Raw genomic sequence first — 20,308 nt, 5'->3', positions numbered from 1 at the left:
ACATCCTACTGATGGTAACCTGCCAATTCCTCTCATCTCGCTTATTAGAACAGCCATTTAAAATAAAACGTAGCGATCTCATTTTCACATGAACAATGCTGATTCGTGAATTTTGCCGGAATCACAGCTAATTTCATGCTGTATGACAATTTCATCCATCATATTCCGATACAATGTTAAATGCCATTTCCAGTGCTCAAGTTTATATTTCAGTTCTCTGATGAATAAAAGCCATTGCGCACTAGTAGAGACTTTAATTACTGATGGCTGAAGGGACAGCTATACCTATTATATACCTATTAAAGAATCGGCACAAATCGGCCTCTTAAAACAGCAGAACGGAGCGCTGGATCATTTACGCAGACTACAAAAATGTCTTAACGCAAAATGAAAAGAACCAGCTGTTGATACTTAAAGTCTTTAGTAACTAGCCTAGGGTGCGACATCAAAAGTGTAACCTTTTGGGGGGGGGGGGGTTTGGGGGGGTTACGACCACACCACACTGACCATTCCAACAAAGAAAATGTGTCCGAGAAACTTTTTCAATAAGAAAGTGAAAAACTGTCACTGTTCCTTTGTCACAGTGAAGAGAAAAATGACCTTCAGAGGGGTTGGGGGGGCAAGCTTGACTAATGATAAATTGCTCGTAGGAGTGTGTAAGGGTCTTAGATAATACACTATTACAAGGACATTTAGAGTGCTGAAAGAGTTCATGTCTGTGTGGGTGTACTTAAATATCAGCACAGCAGATTTGTCATGCACTTATCCAGTGTTACATCATGTTTTGTTCATGGCTTTTATGCATTAATGTGTTTAGCGATACCTGTTTGGCCAGGTTGACGGAGTCTGCGGTTAGTCGGTCTCTGAGGTGGGGGTCTAACTGTGACGCTGGAGCAATCTCCACCACCTTCTGGTGTCTCCTCTGGATAGAGCAGTCCCTCTCGTACAGGTGAACCACGTTCCCGTACTTATCACCTGCAGAACGCAATGTGAACAGTTCAGTTCATTTTGTCCCATTAGTGGTGCAGTAGATCAGCACCATGTTCTTTATTTCTGTCAAGAAAGGAAGAAATCTACAGTTGAAGTCAGATAAGTTTATAAACACCTTGCAGAATCCACTTCAATGCATTTACACCCATCATCCTGTTCAAAAGTTTACACCCCCCAGGGCTCTTAATGTATCGTGTTGCTTTCTTGAGCATCAGTGAATGTTTGCACCTTTTATAATAGTTGTGTACGAGTCACTCAGATGACCCCAGTGTGAAAAGATGGATCTCATCATATAGCCACTGTTGAAAGGAGTGTGCAGAACCTGGAGGATTTTTCTGAAGAACAGTGGGCAGTTTAACTGCTCAGGACAATCAAGGGGCTCATGAACAACTATAGCAAACAGTTGTGGCTCATCCAGATAACACACAGTATTAAGAATCTAGTCAATGTATACTTTTGAACTGGTTTATTTGTGTAAATTCAGTTATTGTGTCTTCTGGTCTATATTTGAACATCTATGTGAAATCGCTTATTCAGGGTAGTACTAAATAAAATACTTTATTATAATTTTTGTTCAATTATTAAAATTTTGAAGATGTATATTGAAGCCGTAAGTAACCTGACTTAACTGTACATTCCTATTAAGAATTTAAAAAATAAGAAAGCTATGTACAAACATTTAATGCTGAAATTTTGAACAAAAGACAAAATTAGGCTACCAGTTTAAAAATATATAATTAAATAAATAAAATCACAGCACCTGCTGAAGAGTGCAAAAACAAATCTGGAAAATATGCTGCAAACAAATGATGGAGCATCATGACAGGCTGACTGCATGTTACAAACCGATTCATTAGAACAGGGATTGTTTCTCCTATCTTAACCATCTGCTAACAACTTGTTAAAGCATCTTGCAAAAATGACAGTTTCCGAACCACTAAGAGCACTCATCTGTCACTCAGGGAAAAGTGCAAATATCAATGAGGCTTACAAGCAATATGGTTTATATTGTATACATTATAAACAAACAGTTGGGTACAAAACTTTGCAGAAGTTTATTCAAATGACAAGATGAATTTAAAGCAAGATTTTCCCCCCAATGTTACTTCATTACTCCAACAATATGAAGTGAACGTGGACTTTTATTCTGAACTCTAAAGACTAGTCATGTCTGGGTTTTGTTTCATCCTGGGTTTCATTTTAGTACAGATTTTATTTGGTTGCGTTTCAGGTTTCATTTCATTCATAGATGGCCCAAAGCTATTTTTCATATTGGATTCGATTGGGCTATTTTCCTGACTATTCTCTAGTCTTTGGTAGTGCCTTTGAGTCTACAAGTTGACATTTCCCCCCGCTAGTGGCTTAGGGGTTCGCACGTTTGCCTCGCAGCTCTGGGGTTGGGGGTTCATATACCGCCTCTACCCTGTGCATGCAGAGTTTGCATGTTCTCCCCGTGTTTCGAAAGACGCGCTGTACGCTGATCAGTATTTCCAAATTGCCCATCGTGTGCAAACGGGTGTGCGATTGGAACCCCATCCAGGGAGTCCCCCGGCTTCTTGTGCCCCGAGTTAGCTGGGATAGGCTCCGTGCTCCTCTGCAATCTTGTGTAGGATAAGTGGTATAGATTCACCAATTGATCAGCTTATCAAATGAATCCGTTACCAGCAAAAACCTACACCGAGTTTTACCCAGTTGCAGGAGTGGCTGAGAAGGGTCTGCTGTCAATATACAGTACGAGAGCAGCCTCTAGAAGCAAAATAATAACTTTCAATGAATTTTTGTTGTTTTATTTGAGGTGTTTTTTTTTATTTTTATTTTGGATGCATCTATTTTTCTTATTTGGGGTATTACATTTTGACTCAGTTTAGATGTATATCCATTTACTTTATATGTATTAATTAAAATATATTAATTTCATTTAAAAGTACAGTACATTTGCATAGTACAGAGTACTGTTTATTTTGTAATACAGTTCAACAATATTTTGCTTTGAGTGTCGTGTTTTCATTCAGCATCAGTTTTAAACACTATCGGTTGATTAATTGGTTATTGGCAGGTACTGCCCAATGTAGTCATCAGTATCAATAAATTCCACTATCGGTCACATTAGTGATAGGTGTTGGATAACTTTGCTTCAATAAAAAAAAAAATTAACTGTATTGTGTGTTTACTCAGGTTGCCTTTGTTTTATGTTGTATTTGGTTTGAAAATATGAGACACAAAAACAGAAGAGACACTTTTTCACAGCATTGTAGCTAAAACTATACATTATATGAATTCTCTATGAGATAATATTTCAATGAACTGAATTACTGAAACCATCCATTTAAAATGCAAGTTGACCAATCATACTAAACTAACATAGGAAGACTAATATAAAGTCAAGAAATCAATTCGCATTACTGCATACTGTACATTTTTCTTAATATACACTTTAGCTTTGCTTGCACAGCTGATTGAGGCTTTTTTTGGCTCAAATGCAATGTTCTTAGCTGCACTTTTTGAACTAAATTGCACTTTTCACCACCTCTAAAATATCTGTCAGAAACAGAGACGCCTCCAGTTATCCAAGCCATAAAGCACAAGCACAAAAAAAGTCCACTCTATGTGCTGAGAGCAAGAGTTATAATTGAAGGATAAAGGACAGACCCGTAAGAGACATAAAACAGATGAAACCAGAGCTGGTTCAAAAGCTTTCTAAGCCACGTAACGAGAGACTGCCTGAGGATTATCTACTAAACACCATTCAACTCACCCAGGATTTGCACTTCAATGTGCCTCGGCTTCTCAATGAATTTCTCCACAAACAGGGCTCCATTGCCAAAGGCAGCCAGGGCTTCAGAGTAGGCCCGCTGGTAATTCTCTTCTAGCTCCTACACAAACACACACGCCACAGCAGCACTGAATAAAACTATACAAGGTATTTTTTATATATATTATAATATATAATTTTTATTTATTTTTTTTTAAATAAAGATTTATTCCAGCAGAATATAACATCTTTTATAAAAAGTTCAGGTTCTAAATTGTGATTGGCTCAGCCATGTTCAAACAGTTGAAAAATACTCTATTGGACCGCATTACAACAATTGAAAACAACTGAATTCTGTATTAATGAACCAGGTCGTAAACATTTAGACCTTTACATTACTACATTTTGATATGTAGTATCAGCGGGGCTGCTGTGGCTCAGGTGGTAGAGCCTAACCATAGGACTGCCGGTTCGATTCCTGGCCCACATGACTCCACATGCCGAAGTGTCCTTGGGCAAGACACTGAACCCCAAGTTGCTCCTGATGACAAGTTAGCGCTTTGCATGGTAGCTCTGCTACCATTGGTGTGCGAGTGTGTGAGAATGGGTAAATGAAACACTGTGTAAAGCACTTTGGATAAAAGCACTATAAGTGCAGACCATTTACCATATGTGTGGCAGCGCACTTAAGAATAAGTCAACCAAATCAAAATGGACCTCAGAATTTAACAGCAGACGAATAGCGTGAGAATTGAGCAAAATGTAACAATCACCAATGGAGTAAAAAAAAAATTAAATGAAAAAGGGGATAATGTTTCACTGCACGGAAGCTGGCATTAAGTGTATACACCAACCACTTTGTGAAGAACACTTGTGCAGAAACTTTCTGCTGATTCAGAGGCAAGGGAAATTATGCTTGTGAAGGGCCACTAAAGCGAACCGTTTCTACGGTCGCACTGGCACCCAAGCTGTAATGTGCAGAGATGCTGTAGCAGTAGGGGGGGGGGGGGGGGGGTTAAAAAGCTCTTATCCATGATAAAAATCACAGTAACATACATTCTTGACTGGCTTATTGCTTTATTAGCTGTTGACTTTGCATTATGCAAATCTGCATTACCAGAATTGCACTGGAAGCATTGAAGCACACGTGGCCTCCCCAGCTCAACTCACCTCGTACTCGCGCACTACCCGCATGCCACGGCCCCCGCCTCCGTACGCCGCCTTGAAAATGATTGGGAAGCCATACGTGTTGGAGAACTCCTGCACTTCCTGCAAGGAGGAGATAGGACCGTCTGTTCCAGGGACCACTGGTACACCTACACAGAAAGGATACAGACACACAGTGAAGATTGCTTGGCTGTTTATCCACAATCTGCCTGGCAAGCAAAAGAAAAGCCAATGCAAATCATGCCCGTTATTTGAATCGCTTCTAAAATGAAAAAGCAAATTGATAGTACTAGAAACATGCATTATACCCTTTAGGGAGGGACATAAGAAAACAACTTGCTGACTTTGATCATTTTGGCAGGTTTAATTTAGTGTCTTTAGCAAATGCAAAGAAATGATGTAAAGCAAAGATGCCTTCAAAATAATGACGTTAAATGCTTCTACATACAAAAATTATGACTATAAATAGCAGTAAACAGTCAATATTTGGTGTGACAACCCTTGGCTGTCCCAGAACAATTAGTGCAGTCTTGGAGGGAAATTGGACTTTGACACAGTCCTTCCTGACTCTGGCTGACACTTTTTTCCTGAAGAAATTTTAGAAAAGTAATGTTTTGAAATGTAAAATGTTTTGTACTGACTCAATAATGGAGGAGCCACAAAATAAAGGTCTAAGTTTGTATTACAAGAAAAATAGGGTAGCTAAGACCTTTGAACAGTACTGTGTATATTATGACCATAAGTACGTACAGGATTTCACAGCTTTGTTGCGATTGTTGGACAAAAAAGCTCAATTTTGCTGCAGCTCTTTTCAAAATCTGTGGCACTATTTCAAGAAATTTTATATTTTTTATATATATATTTTTTTTATATATATATATATATATATATATATATATATATATATATATATATATATATATATATATATATATATATATATATATAAATAAAACGGAATAGTACTTGAATTGGCGATACTGCAATTGCACAAAATTGTTTTGCACGGTCTTTCACAGTGGTGTTGGTTAGTAAATGAGACCTTTTAGCGGTACTCGTGTTCAATGCATGTGAATCCAAGAGGGTTTTGCCTGAATGCGCGATGTGATGTCACAAAACATCTTGGCCCAAATCTGCTGAAAAATTTCAAGCTCCTCTGAATATTGCAGTGTTTGCTCACAAAATCCTGGAGACACGGAATGTAAATTACGACTCAAGATACTGATATTGACTTTTTACTCATCGAGACAAATGAGCCATTACCAATTAACTATTATGTATTACAGAAGAAAATTGGTTTTGTAATATTCCAACTTATAGGTCCTTGCATCAACCTAAAGGTGTAGAAATGTTTCTTCATATCTAGTAGTTTCTTAAGCATCCAAATACATATATAAGCCTTCATTATTCTACACATTTTAATGGTTCAAAACTTTCAAACATGTTTTAAATGGTTTAAAACTACATGTTCAGGGGTATTTTACCAATAGCAAATGAGGCTTGAAAGTTATGAGTGGTCACAAGGTTAACTTGGAGCCTTTTATAACTGGAAGTGTAAATGGGGAAGAAAAATCAGAAAAGGCCCTTGATTCAAAGCAAAAAACAAACCGAGTATAATGCCTCAGTTCATCTGAGTAGATCAAGCAAGCCAGGATGAATTCTCCATATTGCCTTTGGTGAGGAGTCTGCCAAAGAAATTGAGATCTGCCTACCAGCACGTATAGCAATGGCACGAGCCTCCACCTTGTCCCCCATCTTACGGACGACCTCAGGAGTAGGGCCGACAAAGCGTACGCCAGCGTCGGCACACGCCTGAGCAAAATCGGCCCTCTCAGACAGAAAACCATAGCCTGGGTGGATAGCATCCACGTCATTCTCCTAAAGGACAGAGACAAGAACCATTCATCTGTTTAGCATCGGATCTTAATACAGCAAGACAGGCAGAAACAAACACAAGAAGTCTCCACTGAGTGAACAGTACACTATTTCATCCAAAGTTTGGTGGGGGGGGAAAAAAAAAAAAAAAAAAAAAAAAAACACCCAAAAACAAACATTCATAGAAATTAAACAAATAAATCCCAGCTGGAGTTCCTCTCAATGCACCACTTATTCCACCAGGGAGGGGCTGACCTCTGCCTGAGACTAAATTAACTACAGACATTGTATTCGTTTTAAAGCTTATTGACTAATCTGTGTCTGGAACCCAACCCTACAGAGCTCACGTGCAACTCCTCAGTAAACGTTGACATACATTCTACATTACATGCTTTACATCATTCCCAATCAGCTTACTTACAAAGCATACAAAAGGCAGCAGCCTGTATTATTACTGAACAATCCCACAATCTCAACATCTAGTGAAGCTTCTATTGTTTGAAAACTGGCATAGGTGAAAGCTGCTTTTCAAAAATGAGACCTTTTAATGAATGGATTACACTTTGTGAGAACATGCACACAAGTCAAGAGAGATGCTTTATTATTTTATATTCCATTACTTACACACAGTTACATTCCTTTACAACCAAAACAATGGATAAATTTTAACACTAGTTTAAACACTATAGCAAATATTTTTGTTATAATGCTTGTTAAAGATTTAAGCAAAATCTACTTGATCTTTATACCACAGTGCTCTTGAATTCTTGAGTCTGATTGGTCAGGTGGTGTTCATTTTTGATAAAAGCTGTAATTTAAATGTGTTCCTTCAAATATGTTATCATTGTCATAGTAAAAGAACAGAGACTTGTACATTGGAGGTACCATATAAACTGATAAAACGTAATTGTTTTCTGTAAGGAGTTATTCAACATTTTTGGAAAGAGGCTCCAGTTTCGGTGCTTTATAATAGTTAGAGGTAAAGCTGTAACTTCAAGCTTTATGACAGTCAAGTCTTTGAGGCGGAGAGCTTTCCACTTTGCTGTGAGAACAGGGAACTGCATCTCGGATATTCCTCAAAATCAGATGTATATAAGGGATAACATTCTTTTCTTAAGGTATAACTCTGTGATAAAAAGTGGTCCAATGTCTAAGGATCCTGTGCTCTCACCGCCGCGAAACCAACCCAACCACTGCGTCGCACTAAGTGCGGGCCCCAAGCCAAGATAACATGAGACGGTTGAGTCAGTTAATTGGATAAGCTGTTGTTAAAAAGGATATGCCAACATTAAGATTAGTAAACTGTCTATGGGAGAAAGGCAAGCCATTATGAAGCTGAGAAGTGGCGTTTTAACAGGCAATGTGGATCTTTACATAAGAAATACATACAAAAGAAAAGAAGAATATTTTCTGAACAGTTTCTGAAACTCCTTCCCCCCCCTTGACAGCCCTATTGTAAACAAAAGGGATGCACAGGATCTGCATGCAAACTGTCCATTACGAAGCATCTTCCTGACCTTGGCCACTTTGATGATGTCCGGTATGTGGAGATAAGCAGCGACAGGAGCCAGGCCCTTTCCTATGAGGTAGGCCTCGTCTGCCTTCTGCCTGTGCATCTGGCCAGTGTCCTGCTCCGAGTACACAGCCACCGTCCTGATCCCCAGCTCTGTACACGCCCGGAACACCCGGATCGCAATCTCTCCTGCAAACGGTTTTATACATCTGCTCATTAGAGAAAATAAACCACCATACTGTATATAAACTGTCAAAACAGAAGTATAGCATGAAACAAAATACATGCAGACTGACCTCGGTTGGCCACCATGACTTTTTTAATTGGCTTGTACTCCAGTGTCTGTGGTGCCGTATAAGTGGAGCGGAACAGACAGCAGGCCCTGCGTACCGCCAAGACGCCCAGAGCAGCACGCATCCCTCCAACTTTCAGCAACATCTATACACAAAGGGAGGAAACAGCGGAAAAAGCATGAAAATTTTGTACTGTATGTAGCAACCTCTAGTGCAGTATCGTACTTTTCAGCTTTGGCATTTTGTCAGAATTCACAATTTTGTATACACGTCATGTTTATCTCCATGTTTATCAAATGGTCAGTCACTACAAGCAAAACAGCATGCAGCACAAAAATATATCTGCTGAAAATAAATTTATAGAATTTGTAAAATTGTTTTAATGGTTATAATAGGAATTGTATTGGTTTTAAAGGAAACTAATGGTCCCTGTGGGTCTCTACGGGTAATTTTATGCTTTCTATTGGTGGCACATTATGTCTAGTGGATACCACTAAGGACGTAGGTCCGTAATAGGTCCTACTATGTAACGGAAACCATTCGCTAATGGTTTTAATGGTCAACAGCTGATCGTTTGTAATGGTATTTGTAGTGGAATCCATTAGAATTTCTGTGAAGGTTTCCATCATGGATCATACATGTATTGACTCAGATTACACCTTTGACAGATGTAGGAATACATTTCATGCTTCATTTTCAGTGTCTAACCTGAAATTTTAAAATGTAACCGCAATCATTTATATTTGCATTCTCTCATCCATACGCTAAACTCTTCTACAATCCTGACTGCATTTTCCGCATCGGTGAACGTCCAATAGGGACGAATCATACTCGCACACAAAGGAAACGCAATTTCAAATACTAGTCACTTTCCACTTTCTAATTAGAAGTCGCATAATGTCCCGAGTTTGCTGCCATGCAGCAGCTTTTAAAACTGCTGCCTGGTTTATTTCTGATAAACTAATAGTGGACTTTAAAGAGGTCGACGAGATCATGAAGGCCAAATGCAATTGCAACTGTTTTGAAATACTACACGTCAAATACCTAAACAAGTTCATGCAGACGTTCTTTATTAAATCAAAAAGTAATGTCCAGCCATGTTCTGGTATTGGCACATTTTGTACAGTTTCACATAGAGGCAGACCTGAAGTACTAAGCGCCATCTTACAACAACTCCCCACTGTGAGAAACCAGGCTGAAAAGACATACAAAAGAGGAGCAGGGCAGCGAGGGAAAAGAATGGCACACCTGAATAAACACGCTTTATTAAACGCCGTAGGGGACAAAGGGAGAAAACAAAGGGAGACTGAACGCAATGAGACGTTTCCCAGAAGGCACCTCGAGAACCAAATGTAGACATTAAGCTCCTGAATTACCATTTTAATGACTTGAACCAAAGCTACAAGGATAAGCTACATGGTGCATCATAGATATCATAGAACAGTTTGTATGAGAACTTGTGCTTGCTTGGATGTTTTCTTTTCTCTTTTTCTGCTCGCTTATCATATACACTACCTCACTTTAGGGGAATGTGTGTGAATGCACAATGGCAAAACTAACACTGCCAAAAAGAATTCTAAGGTCCCGCAGCTATGAAGAGGTAGGGTATCATATCACATCACGAGACTTTGCCATGATATACAGTACTGTGCAAAAGTCTCCGGCACCTGCAAAGAAATGGTGTAGCACAAAGATGCCTTCAAAAATAGTTATTAAAAAGGTTAATAAATTCAAAAAAAAAAAAAAAAAAAAAAAGAAGAAGATTTTATAATAAATCCCACAAATACTTTGCTCTAATGGATAAACAATTGCAAACAGGTTTATCAAAAAAAAAAAAAACCTCCACACACCCCCCACTTGAGTTTGATGCTCAAGCTTCTTTGGATAAGACCCTAATACACAACTAACTTCTGCAAATCTCTGGCTGTGATACTTGGAGATATTCTTGGCCACTCGAACCATCCTCTTCAGTGTGTCGAGACAATATAAACAAGTCCATTTCCAAGTTGATTCATTACATTTCCACTTCTTAATTATTGCCCTGATGGTGGAAACGGGCATTTTCAATGCTTTTGCTATATTCTTATATCCTCTATCCATTTCGTGAAGCTCAACAACCTTTTGCTGCACATCACAGCTATATTCCTCGGTCTTACCCATTGTTATGAATGACTAAGGGAATTTGGCTTGTGTTACCTCATTTATACCCCTGTGAAGCAGGAAGTTATGGTTGAACAATTTCTAGTCACCCAGGTGTACAAAAAATGTAAAATATCAATGGGAATACACAAATATTTCTCATATGAATTCATAGGCATGCCAATAATTGTTCCACACCTATATTTAACAGATTCTGTTTTAATAAACCCGTTTGTGTTTGCAAATTATTTGATCCATGAAAGCAGAGTATTTGTGTGGAATTTGTTTAACAAAAGATCAAAAGGTTAAACAAAGAATTTCACAGCCTTCTTTGCTCATATTCATCAAGGGTTCCAATATTAGTGCTGGGCACTGTATATGTACTTTGCTACGTGTTCTAGAGATCAGTTTTTGTTCCAAGGAGCTAGACTATTGAAGTCCCCATAAACAGCTGTATAACTAAAATTTTGTTGTGTGCCATGACAAAGATGGCCGTTGTACTTAAACCAACTAATTTTTTTTTTTAATTTTTTTTTTTTTTTTTAAATGGTGGTTTTGTAATGCCAATACACAGAGGTAATCAATTGTGTATGTAAAACAGTCAAGCAACCAACTTTACAATTTTTGGACCATTTGAGATGAACTGACCCCTGTCGCATTTGCTTCTTATTTCTGCAGCAGAACCCAGCATCCCTCATTAGGTTTTTTTTGGTCTGAAAAGTGGTTTATGTAATATACTGCTTTGTTTACTGACAAACATTTTTCTGTAAAATTTCATTTTGTGCTAGAAAACTAATATTTGTAAGTCTAAAATGTTTTGTACTAGCTTCATAACGAAGTCTTAAAATACAAATCAATAACAAAGCTTGCACTAATATACACACATACTTATACATACGTACATGTGCGTGTAATTATTAAATATATATAAAATAATTACATGCACATACACACCATTTTGTTTATTATGGTTATTACATGTATACACACTGTTGGTCAATCCAATGAGTGCTGTCAAACCCTTTTTATGTTGGCACAGAAGATGCCAGCTGTAGTCAATCATGATCACTAACAGGAAGTCAAGAGGCCTTGGTCTTGGCAAATTAAGACATTTTGGAACTTTCAGCACCACTGAATAATCTAAGTGTATGTATAGTTTTGACCCTGTATGTATAATTTTGGTCCCATGTTGATTACAGTAAACCTCAAATTAATTAAAACTTGCAAACCATGAATGAATCACATGAAAATGAATAAATTAAAGACCAAAAAAAAAAAAAAAAAAAAAAAAAAAAAAAATTGCAAACCAAATTCTTTCTAGTTAAAGATGTATGTTGTACAATCATTCTGCCCCTAAAAAAAAAGTTCAAAGAAATTGAGAGCCTAATATTGCCATGACAGTCATGTCCATGAGGAGTATGTAAACTTCTAACCACAACTGTATATACTACGAGTGAACACACTGAAGTGCAAACTGATTTTATGAAACTCCATTTAACGCATTTTTAAAGTTTGAGCATGAATATGATTGTATTCTAAACCTTACCATTTATTTCTTCCTTCTCTCTACAAATTCGATGACAGCAGTACATTTAAAAGGGTGCTGGGTTTTTATCAAACTTGTAAATCTGCTAGTGTCACAGAATGACCTAGTTCCCAGTTTTTTTGTCAGCCCCTGCTTAAGGATCACATTCCACTGCAGATGAACAATACCTCACTGTGTCGCCCCAGCTTGTACGGGAAGTATTGTGGCATTTTCCATTCATGCCAACATAATGAAAGCTGTAAACTGGTCAGCCAAGCTTGATGCATGAACATTAGTTTAGCAGTTCGGTTTCACAGAGATTTTTAAGAAAACATTCTTGGCGCACAACCCCCACTCCCAGGTAACCCCGGCTCCACAAACCTGTCTATGAAGTAAGCAAAATTTACAGGCAAACAAACAAGCACTTCTCATGGACAAGGTAGATATATAGATGAGTATTTCTACCCTTGATGTTTATGCTGCGTTGAAGGCTACGCAGCAAATTGTAATTCCCCACCTACAACTGGCAAAAACCACCAAAAACTCAACCTCAAATTGAAATTTCCACTCTTCAACTTGGGGTCGACATCTTAACTTCCAGCTCCCTCCACGTTAACAGAGTGAGATCAAATCAACATGACCGCTCACACTGAACAGTATAATGTTCCCCTTTCTCTACTTTTAAATTAGTTTATGACAGTATTGGCTTTAGATCAGTTAATATGCATACAGTACTTTATTAAATATAACACTGATCAGACTAAATTCTAATGTTGATAAACAGTGATATCACTTGTGTATGGCACCAACACTTCTCACCATTGTCTGCTGGTTAGCTTGTTGCTAACATTACTTGTTATTGTCAGCTGTTAGATGAATGTTTGAAGTTCACTAGAACAGAACTAATAGCCACTCAGGCCTTTAAGTGTAACAGTGCAGTTAAAGTAGCTTTTTATGAACTTCATGGCCACTCACTGATCAGACAAACGACACTTTCATTGACTATGTTTACATGCAACCAAATAATCTGATAGTAATGCTACTGACGGACCAATCGGACTGAAAAGCCTTCATGTAAACACCTTTATCGATCCGACTGAGCTCGAGCCGAAGGAGATTTCGAACGGATTCGAAAGGGTGGTTTATTCCTATTTTAAACTGAATGGGGGGGGGGGGGGGGGGGGGGGGCGGCATGTAAATGCTTGAATCCTATTATTTTCTCAATCAGATTCAAAAATACCTTGTACCCGTCTTAAATGTGGCGTCCAGTGGAAAGAACTGGTAGACGGAGGAGACAATATTTGTCTAAAAGACAAAGATTATCAAGAGACTGGACGGAAGAAAAGTTCATAATAACGATCTCTTCAAAAGAAATGTTTGAGGAAATGCAGTTTGGAGGATTCACTGGGTCAGAACACATTAAAGAGACTAAGACTTGGAGGGGAGACCATTGCTGACATGTTTGCGTCAACAAATAAAAAAAAACAAAAAAATTCTATTAGGATCAGTTGGTGTCATGTCCATGGCTTTCTTTCTCAGCTATTGTATGGCTGTGTATTTTCACAGACCCTTTGCTTGGAATACACATAATTAGTGCTGCAACAACTAATTGATAATCGATTAGGAAAATAGTCAATGAATCTCAATTAGTTGGTCTGCGCACGATACATTTACTCATTACGTTACTTCTGTTCCGAAAACACACTTCGGAGAGTAAATACTAAAGTTGTGTCCCAAATGACATACTATACACTTACACTATACACTGCGCACTCTATCGTCTAGTGCAGTGTTTCATCTGGGAGGGTTTCTCCACAGACCCCTAGCGGTCAGTGGTGTAATTGCAGGGGGTTAGTGGGAAAGTTTTAAAAAATGTTTAAATAATATATTTTATTGTTCAATGGATCAAAACATTCAAATAAGATGTCTTAAAATTAACTGATTTGGTTATTTACATTCACAAATATCACGATCGTTCATTGATGGATTTTATTTTAAATTTGTTTACAAATCCAATGATAATTTGAAAAAACCTATGAGTGGTACAGAAGCTCAAGTGTGGCATTGATGGATAAAATAAACAAAAGAATTCAGGGAGTCAAATTAATTATCACACCAACAATAACATGTAAAAAATTTAACCTAATAACGATACTGAAAGTTTGCCCCAATCCGATCAATCGAAAAAAAAATAATCGGCCAACTAATCAATTACGGAAATAATCGTTCGTTGCAGCCCTACATATAATGCACAAAAACGAATATTTGAATCTTCATTCGGATTAACGAAAATGGGTGCATGTAAACATAACCACTGAGGAGGACGTGTTTTTCTTCCACACTTTACACATTGAATATCCCGAGGTGGAAAATGACATTACAAATAACCAATAAATGGTAAATAAAATTACCACTAATAAGGCACGACAAATGCAGCATTATAATATTCATAGCAACCTAAAGTGTAATAGGATACAATTTAAAGCTTTTTCAAATGTATTCAATGCTGCAGACAGTTTATCTATAATCGAACGCAGAAGTCTTCCTTCACTGATACTGACCAGCACAGAAGTCAAGCGCCCTTATATGTGGGACTGCTCATATTAGCAGCCGCACCTACTTCAAGCCGACCAAGAGCTACAGAGATCAGACCCTCCACTGTGACCAACAGCTACATAGGCCACACTTCTTTCACCATGACTAAAAGCAGATTTATACTTCGGCATTAAAGTATATTTGCATTGCGATGGAAAGCAGGGGATTAAGGGTAAAAGGTGGCAAACAGAGATGCTGGGTAAAGCAGTAAACCGTCACAGCACCTCGTAAAGGTTTATGTTACGTGCAAGTATGAATACTTCACCCAGTTTAAAAAAAAAAAAGTTTACGCATGACATCCTGACAACCACAATGTATAATTGGCCTTAATAGGCCACACCCCCATCACAGTGACCGGTACAGCAGCCACTTTTGCTGTGACTGACGGTTGCATAGACCAAAGCTCCCTCACCAACAGCCTCAGAAAACCACAAGAGGAAATTTTTAAAAAATAATTAATTAATTAAGAAATAAATACATAAATAAATAAATAAATAAATAAATAAATAAATAAAGTAGAAAGAGGTGAGATCTGGATTTTGCTTCTTAATTGTATAGTAGTTTGTGCCAAAATTAACCCAATGTGTTGTTTTTAATCAGCACAGCTATATTACAAATATTAAGCCATTCACTATAATACTGTTTCAAAAAGCAGATGGGGAAACAGGAATCTCCTCCAGTATCAGCTGCACTTCAGCTTGATTCAACTACAGGCATCAGGTTCCTTAAGGAGATCATGTTAACAGACATCTGTTGGCCTTCATGAGATACCAGTCAGAAGTGAAGTACTGACTAAGCTAGACTTCGTAGTCAGTACTAACAGGCAGCTTTACTTTCTCAACACTGCAAGACAAAACAAAGTATTTGATTTAAAACCTGCCAAAGCCTCTTTTTTTCCCCCCCCCTTTTATTGTATCTCAAGAATACTTTTTGAAGAAATGATCAACAGATGTGTTCTGAGGCCTTAAAGTACTTCTTCCTCACTAAAAAAATGGATGTAGAGTCTTGGCTCTTCAACACACGGATATTTACGGTTCAAGCACATTCAACGTTCAGCTCTCACCTCAAGATGTTCACCCTAAAATTAATTACAACCCCAACTCCGAAAAAGTTGGGATAGTATGGAAAAGTGCTAATAAAAACAGGAGTGATTTGTAAATGTACTTTGACTTGTCTTTTAAAATTTAAATAAAAAATAAAAACATAATAAATAAAAACAAGGTATTTGATGTTTTACCTAATCAACTGCATAGTTTTTTTTTTTTAACTAAACATCTATTTTGAAATTGATGCACGCAACACATTCCAAAAAAGATGGGACAGGGGTAATTTAGGACTAATAATGATGTGACCAGTTGAAATAAGGTGGTGATGTGAAGGCATGTGAAGGTGAGGCAATCGTCTAATAGTATATAAGGAGCCTCCAAAAAAGGCCTAGCGCTTCAAGTGCACGGATGGGTCGAGGCTCGCCAATCTCCCAACAAATGCCTCAGCGAATAATCCAACACTGAGAACAATATTTCCCAAAGATAAATCGGTAGGATTTTGGGCATTTCTCCTTCTTCAGTGCACAATATAATTAAAAGATTCAAGGAATCCTTTCAAATCTGTGTGTAAAGTTCAAGGCTGAAAACCACTTCTGAATGCGTGTGATCTCCGATCCCTCAGGTGTCACCGTCTTAAAAACCATCATGAGTCTGTAATGGATATCCTGACATGGGCTCAGGAATACTTTGGTAAACCTTCGTCAGTCAACACCATCCACCGCTGCAGCCACAGATGCAAGTTAAGGCTTTACTATGCAAAGCAGAAGTCATACATCAACACTGTCCACAAGTGCCGCCGACTTCTCTGGGCTCGGTCTCATTTGAGATGGAGTGTAGCACAGTGGAATCGTGCTTTGTGGTCAGACGAGTGGACATTTCAAATAGTTTTTGGACAAAACAGCTGTCGTGTTCTCTGGGCCAAAGAGGAAAAGGACCATCCAAGCTGTTATCAGTGTCACATCCAAAAGCCAGCTTCTGTCATGGTATGGAGGAGTGTCAGTGGTCATGGCATGGGTAACTTGCACATCTGTGAGAGCACCATTAATGCAGAAAGATATGTACACATTTTGGAGAACAGATGCTGCCATCCAGAGCAGGAAAACACCAAACTACATTCTGTCCGGATTACAAGCGCATGGTTGCGTAAGCAGAGAGTACGGGTGCTAGCATGCCCTACCTGCAGTCCTGACCCATCTCTGAGAATGTGTGGCACATTATGAAGCGCAAAATAAGGCAATGAAAGCCCTGTACAGTTGCAGAAATGCATAATGGAGGAATGCTAAACTTTTAACCAACTGGTGTCTTCAGTGCTCAAATGCTTAAGTGTTACTAAAAGAAAAGGTAAACATAAGCAGTAGTCTTTTGTTGCAGTATGTGCGCCAGGTGCTCACTACATTTCAAAACATTTGCATGTTCATACTCGCATTGAAAAAATCTACAGTTGTAACTGAGGGTTATCAAATAAATGCAGGTTTCATACAGATTTACACTAAACCATTTAAAACCGCAATATATGCACTGGAATGCATTAGATACATATGAGCGGTGAGGTAAGTGAAGCATGCTGTCACGCGCCGAGTCAATTGTAGTAAGTCTGGATGAGCAGTAAATACAGATTGTTGCAAGTGTAAATGTGGATAATTCAACTGAATTTTTACATCTTGTGCCACATATTACAAGAATAACATAATAGCTGCAAGCAACTGCCTTAATATCCAAATTACAGCACTGTTCAATTTCCTATTCTGATTGGTAAGAAGGCATTGATTCACTTTTTATATTTATAACAGCACAGTTTATATTAAATGCACTCCTTCTACTAAGTCAATCCCTCCAGGATTTCATGATTGCAGAAATTAATGCAAAATCATTTGAAAGTTGCTTTGGATAAAAGAGTCTGCTAAATGAATAAATGTAAATCCAAGCAAACTCCGCACTATTCGAAGGAGCTTGCAATTATTCAAAATTGTAGGATTTGGGCTAAGATAAGTCCTTTGACATCACAACCGGCATTTAGCCAAAGCCAAAGCATCAAACATGACTACAGCTAAAAACATCTCATTTACCAACAAACACCACTGTGAAAGACCATGCAAATACAATTTTATGCAATCGCAATTTTGTCAACTCAAATCGTTTTCTGCAAAAATGATATATCAAAACCTCTGCAAGTTGCATCGCAAATTTTGAAAAAAAAAAAAAAAAAAAAGTCAAGCGTTTTTGGCAGCGGCTATTACAAATACCCTCTGCAAAATCCTGTACAGACTGATAAGTTATCATTTCTACAGTAACAGCTCATTCACAGTGATAGTAGAATGGACACACGTGACATAATCTAAGACTGATAATACATGGATTAAAAATGGGCTGTTATTTTACAAAGGTTCTGCAAGATTACGTTTATTTAACATTTCCAGAAGGAGTGTGCAACGACAAAGCAACAGGAGAGACATCAGGACCGAGGACTCTGTTTTCTGCTTTCTTGCTAACATAAGCTCTCTTTCCGGCTGCATCGGCTGTTTATGGCTGCAATAGTATAAGAGATAACAGGAAGTAACTTGTCAGTAAACGTTCCACAACAATAAAGGTAACTAAGCCAAAGAAAAGTACGTCATTCTTTAATTAAAAAGAAACGTAAATGCTGGCACATTGCTGTGCTACAAAAGGAATAACATTTATATTTGTATGCATAGTATCATAGTAACAGTATCTTTTGATCACAACTCAAGCAACAAAACAAATAAAGAAAAAAAAGAAACACATTATAAAAACCCATGAGGCTAATCACCACAATTATTCTGACTAAAGTTTATATCCACTGATAAACTAATACTGATTAATTCACATGAAATGTTTGGATTTTACAGGATAGGGTTTAATAGTCATTAATCCAGGATTCATTTGGATCAAATTTAATTCATTGACACCCCTTTTTTTTTTTTTTTTTTTTTTTTACATGAGATCAGGTTGTATTTGTCAAGGAAGGAGGCTGCTTTAAAAAAAAATAATAAAAACCACACACACAATAGAAACAATCACAGAAATTCTCTGGAACCGGTCCTGTTAAACCGCTGTATGGTCTTGGCCACCGTGCTGCAGCTCACTGTCAGGGTCTTGGCAATCTTCTTATAGCCTAGGCCATCTTTATGTAGAGCAACAATTCTTTTTTTTCAGATCCTCAGAGAGTTCTTTGCCATGAGGTGCCATGTTGAACTTCCAGTGACCAGTATGAGAGAGTGTGAGAGCGATGACACCAAATTTAACACACCAGCTCCCCATTCACACCGGAGGCCTTGTAACACTAACAAGTCACATGACACCGGGGAGGGAAAATGGCTAATTGGGCCCAATTTGGACATTTTCACTTAGGGGTGTACTCACTTTTGTTGCCAGTGGTTTAGACATTAATGGCCGTGTGTTGAGTTATTTTGAGGGGACAGCAAATTTACACTGTTACACAAGCTGTACACTCACTACTTTACATTGTAGCAAAGTGTCATTTCTTCAGTGTTGTCACATGAAAAGATAATCAAATATTTACAAAAATGGGAGGAGTGTACTCACTTGTGTGAGATACTGTATGTGTGTATATATAAATAAGTTATTTCATTAACAGGACATCTACTTCTTAAAGAAAACCATTAAATCCAGTACGGGTTATTTTGACCCCCTTTAAGCATTCATGAAGGTTCATGCATTGTAGGGTTAAATATCAGAAATCTAAAAAGGTGTGTCTCATACCTGACACCTAGATGAACACTTTACAGTTGGTTATATGACTAAGTCATTCCCTTCAAATGCTATTGAAGTTAGAAACGTGTTTAACAATATATGTACCTCTACATACGGTCCCTTAATTTCCGCATTTCTGCGAATATCGAACGTCCAACGTCAAACCAACTTCAGGGATACTTTAATCGTAATAGACTTCAGAGACAGCTGCAAAGGGAAACTCAGTAACGAGAGCGACTCCAAACTCCCTATTTCCACGTGTTGGAATTAATTCAGGACACTGCTCATACTGAAGCGACAGAGTCGCCTGTAGTAGAGTTACTACTTTGCAAGTAGGAAAATAAGAATGTGTATTTAAAAACAGTTCATATTTACAAGCATTCTGCACAAACTGAGATGAAGTCACATTAAAAACTTTGGTGCAATTAGAGTTTTAAAGTATCAACTCTCAAAATACTGGTGCACACAATTTCTAAACAAACAAACAAACAAACAAACAGCCATTTTCACTTACAACCTAGAAAGCAACCATAACTAGCTTGCTCCTTTAACAATATGCAACAGAAACAGACAGACATGCTTAAGATTAAATGCATTTCTTTGCTAAAATGTGCACACTGCATGTGTTGATTAATACACACATCCTGATGAACGGATAAACGGATGGATGCATGCATGCTT

General features: G+C 37.9%; 1 protein-coding gene across 1 annotated transcript in view; it reads right to left on the bottom strand.

The window, feature by feature from the left end:
* The window catches only part of pcxa (pyruvate carboxylase a), a 173,017-nt gene that overhangs the window by 151,892 nt on the left and 817 nt on the right, over window positions 1-20,308 (bottom strand). Inside the window, exons 2-7 of the mRNA XM_053648815.1 lie at window positions 8,594-8,735; window positions 8,302-8,486; window positions 6,622-6,787; window positions 4,913-5,058; window positions 3,746-3,863; window positions 824-975 (exon numbers count right to left, since the gene is read on the bottom strand). Of these exons, the coding sequence (XP_053504790.1) occupies window positions 824-975; window positions 3,746-3,863; window positions 4,913-5,058; window positions 6,622-6,787; window positions 8,302-8,486; window positions 8,594-8,735 (909 nt within the window). The remainder of the gene's footprint in view (window positions 1-823; window positions 976-3,745; window positions 3,864-4,912; window positions 5,059-6,621; window positions 6,788-8,301; window positions 8,487-8,593; window positions 8,736-20,308) is intronic.

This window comes from Ictalurus furcatus, chromosome 18, assembly GCF_023375685.1.
Source record: "Ictalurus furcatus strain D&B chromosome 18, Billie_1.0, whole genome shotgun sequence".
NCBI classification, from domain to species: domain Eukaryota; kingdom Metazoa; phylum Chordata; class Actinopteri; order Siluriformes; family Ictaluridae; genus Ictalurus; species Ictalurus furcatus.
Note: the sequence above shows the minus strand (reverse complement) of the source record. Positions and strands in the feature narration are given on the sequence as shown.